Source organism: Triticum dicoccoides, chromosome 7B, assembly GCF_002162155.2.
Source record: "Triticum dicoccoides isolate Atlit2015 ecotype Zavitan chromosome 7B, WEW_v2.0, whole genome shotgun sequence".
Taxonomy (NCBI): domain Eukaryota; kingdom Viridiplantae; phylum Streptophyta; class Magnoliopsida; order Poales; family Poaceae; genus Triticum; species Triticum dicoccoides.
Genome location: NC_041393.1, coordinates 555,460,806 through 555,464,926, shown reverse-complemented (window position 1 = coordinate 555,464,926; position 4,121 = coordinate 555,460,806). Strand labels below are relative to the sequence as shown.

Here is a 4,121-nt window from a genome sequence, read left to right as displayed (position 1 = left end):
TGTAATCAAAATGTTAACATAAAAGATCTCCATCATAGTGAACAACAGTCAACAGAGCATCCTGTAATTAAAGCAGCGCTTTCACTGCCCTTTCTATGCTATACACTATACTATGTCCGTGAATGCAATTTGACTCGCTTTTCTAATACAGTGAAACATAGCTTAAATGGCTCACTTATTATTTTTTGTCAACAAAATATGCACTGTCAAGTCTACAGTGAGCATAGAAGATGTCTTTTTCAGGTACACAGCCTACAGGAAGTTACACTACAATTTTGAAGTATAGTATTTCCCTTTAACTTATGAATAAATTAAAGTGAATTGAAGAAAAAACATCTGTTAGCAGCCACAAGCTTACAAGTATGGAGTGCTAAGAAGAACCAACTGCGGCTCTTTGTAGCAAATCTTTGGTAATCTGTCTGATAACTGAACTCGGAATGAACAGAGCATTTCTCTTTCACTGCTCTCATATTCAGCATTACATTGCTTATCCTGTAAGCAGTATTATCTGGACAAAAATAGCTCTGCTGATCAGCAAAGCTATATATGGGTAACACATCAATGTTTCTTTCACCAGTAATCTCCACAAGTGCAAGCTCCATCTGTAAGTAGATGAAACCGATTTTTATCCCTGAGAGATATCTCCCTTCCATAAACTTTTGAAACAAACTTCGCAAAATTATGGCAGTCAACACAGATACGAAGATTCTTCATAACCCGGATAGTCAAGCCTGGAGGGGTGTTCATCAGTCCAAAAGTTACTGCCAGCTTCTCACTGTGACCAAGAAGCATGCGTTCTTTCTGCTCATCGTCAACATCATGCAGAACACAGCTCAGGTCCGGAACAAAGCCAGCTGCTTTAATATCAACATATATCTCCTTTATCTTAGCATCTATATCTTTCTTCCTGGGATGTAAACGATCACTTGAGCGGAAGGTGTGGATAACCTTGTCAAGAATTATCCAGCTCTGCCCTGGTTCCTTGGTCACCGTCTTCTCCAGCATTAAGTTCCTAACTCTGAAAACATCTTTCCACATTCCAGCAGCAGCATAAATGTTAGAAAGGATCACATAGTTTCCAGCATTTCCTGGCTCCATGTCCAGAAGCTTCTGAGCAACAACCTCACCAACACTAACGTTAACATGAACTCTGCAAGCACCAAGCAATGAACCCCAAATTGCTGGAGTCGGCTCAAATGGCATATCTTGTATCAAATCTAAAGCCTTCTGTAGTCGTCCAGAGCGTCCAAGAAGATCAATAACACACCCATAATGCCCAATGCTGAGAACAGCATTTTGTTCTTTTACTATAAGATCGAATATGTCAAGGCCCTCATCAACCAGCCCACCGTGACTACAACCAGATAAAACAGCCAACAGGGTAACGCTGTCAGGCTTCACTTCTTCGGTCATAGTTCTAAAGAGCTGAACGACTTCATGTCCTATGCCATGTCTACCATATCCCATAAGCATTGCATTCCAACTGATGGCTGATCTCTGTGGCATGTGATCAAATACCCTCCTCGAGTATAACAACTTGCCGCATTTGGAGTACATATCAATCAAAGAATTCTGTAGAACAACGAAAAATGGTAACTCTTTACGAAGTATTAGTCCATGAACTTGCTTGCCATAATCCAGGGAGGCCAGCCCAGATAATGAAGTGAGAAGGGTCGTAAAAGTAACATAATTGCATTGCATCCCTGCACTGTACAACTGCCTGAACAAGTCCAAGGCTTCATCATCAAGGCCCAGCTGAGCATAGCCAGATATAATGGCGGTACAGGAAACAGTGTCTCTTTCCGGAAGCATGTCGAACACCCTTCGAGCTTCTTGGATATTCCCTGCCTTGGCGTACATGTCAAGAAGGGAGCTCCCAACAAACATGTGCGACTCAAAATTTGTTTTGGCAACGAGAGAATGGACTTGCTTGACCTGGTGTATGCTTTGAGAGCCAGAACATGATGTAAGAACAGTTGCGAAAGTGAATTCATTAGGCTTGCATCCTGCCAGTTAAAAGTATAGCGGATTACACATTTGATACATCATATGCCGTTTGCTTCTTTGCAGTAGGCAAATATATATCCAATTGATTCAGATTTGAGCATGCATGGAAACAAACACCCAAAGTGGAGGACCATGTACACAATTCAGTTGAATAACAATGACCATGCACACCCTCCAAGCATGGACACATTAGGCTTGCATCTCTTTCTGGACGTCATCTTGAAGTGGAAATCAAGAGGCACATAACAGGTTGTTGGTAGAATTGCGGTGGCAAAATGATCAAGTTCTGTTAAAGGGCTTCAAATGCAGGACAAATGATAACACCGATAATGAAGATGGATCTACTGGCTCCTATTGTATGCACGACACCCGTATATCAGTATCAACGTCTTCAACCATGTGTTACATCAAAAGAAATATTCCAACTCCAGCACTACAGATAATTCGCTGAACATAGGTTTGAATACCAAATGAGGGATAATGCTACAACAAAAACCTGTTGAATACCAGAAATCATGCTACAAAAAGTGGGCGGAGTTTCATTTCAATCTAGACTACTGTGCACCAAAACAACTGACATCTCTAGATTCCTATGCATGCGCTTGTGCACATGGTCATTGTTATTCAACTGGTTAACAAAGACGTCAGAAGACGGGGTGATCGAGATGATTTACCAGCTCTAAGCATCCGGATGAACAGCTGCAACGCCTCAACGTGCCGGCCGCTCTGCGAATACCCCGAGATCATGGCCGTCCAGGACACCACATTCCGTTCCGGCATCCCGTCGAGCACGTTGCGCGCGTCGTCCAGCGCGCAGCACCTCGCGTACATGATGACCAGCCGCGTGGCCAGGTACACGGGCGGGCGGTACCTCGCCGTGACCATGTGCGCGTGCACCTGCCTTCCTTGCTTGAGCGCCCGCCTCTCGACGCACGCCGTGATGGCGGCGTCGTAGTCGTGGAAGCTCGCTCCGCCCCCGGCCACCGCCACCAAACCCGACGCTGTGGTGCGCCGAGCCGCCGCACCACACATGTCGCGGCGCGCGAGGCGGGGCACGGCGGCGCGCCGGAACCCGCGCGTCAAGAGCATGTTCCTGCTGCCTCCAGAGAGCGCCAGGCTCGCACGGGCATTTCCTCGAGCACCTCGCGCGCGCCGCCGTCAAGGTCCCCGCTTTTGTTCCTAGCCCAGCACTAAGCCTAAGGGAAGGGGGCGCCTTGTACCGTCCGTTCATCGATGGACGTATCAGATGACGAGACCCAAGATGTACTGCCGCTCAGCGAACGCTTTGCTTATAGAGGTTAATTGGTTTGATGCCAACATTTGGCATTGTCAATACTTGCAAGCCAACAATTGAATAAAATGCATTGGCGGTACTTGAACTTACGAAGAAAGCACGCTTTGGTCACTGTACTTCAAAATACGGCCGATACGGTCACTCAATACGTCTACACGTGATTGTACGGTCACTGTTCACCGTACGCCACTCGTCGCCGCTCCAGTTGACCACTTGTTAACCAATCCGAGGCGACAACTGGCGTTTGAGGGAGGTTCCGCAGCACTTCGGGGTCCTTTTTGTAAAATGACCAGCCCCTCCCTCTCAAATCCCCTCGCCCTCTCTGAAATCCCTAAATCCCTAGGTCGCCATCGCGCTCCCCTCCCCTCGTCGCCGCCGTCGCGCTCGAGCCCGCTCGGCAATGTCGACAAGCTCCGTCAGGTCAGAGATGGGCGGCCGCTCTGTGGTCTTGCCGTGCATCAAGTGTCCTCAATGCGGCACGTGCGTCAAGTTCTACCCGTCGAACACGGAGAGACATGAAGGGTGGGTCTTCTACAAGTGTGTCAATCATCGGGTAAGTAGTGTGTTGTGCTTAGTTTTGTTCGTGGTGATTGGTTTGACATTTTGTTCATGATCTGGGTCTTTTTCTGCTTAGGTCACTTGCGAGTTCTGGTATTGGAAGCTCGAATATGTTGTTTATCTTGTTGAAAATCGCTACCTGCAAGGCAATGAGGCAGTGGATGCAATAGGTGCTGCAGAGGATAGGAGGGAAGAGCTGAATCGAGCAGCAAATGGAAGAGCAAGTAAGAGGTGATCTGCAGGTGCAGGTGGAATGCAGAAT

General features: G+C 47.0%; 1 protein-coding gene across 1 annotated transcript; it reads right to left on the bottom strand.

Annotated features, from left to right (window-relative positions):
• Positions 1 to 158: 158 nt before the first annotated feature.
• LOC119335540 (putative pentatricopeptide repeat-containing protein At3g13770, mitochondrial) lies at positions 159 to 3,221 on the bottom strand. Its single transcript, XM_037607655.1, has 2 exons — positions 2,682 to 3,221; positions 159 to 2,006 (listed from the first exon to the last, which is right to left on the bottom strand). The coding sequence occupies exons 1-2, from the start codon at positions 3,094 to 3,096 to the stop codon at positions 571 to 573; spliced, it is 1,851 nt and encodes a 616-aa protein (XP_037463552.1). The 5' UTR covers positions 3,097 to 3,221; the 3' UTR covers positions 159 to 570.
• Between the last annotated feature and the right edge of the window lie 900 nt (positions 3,222 to 4,121).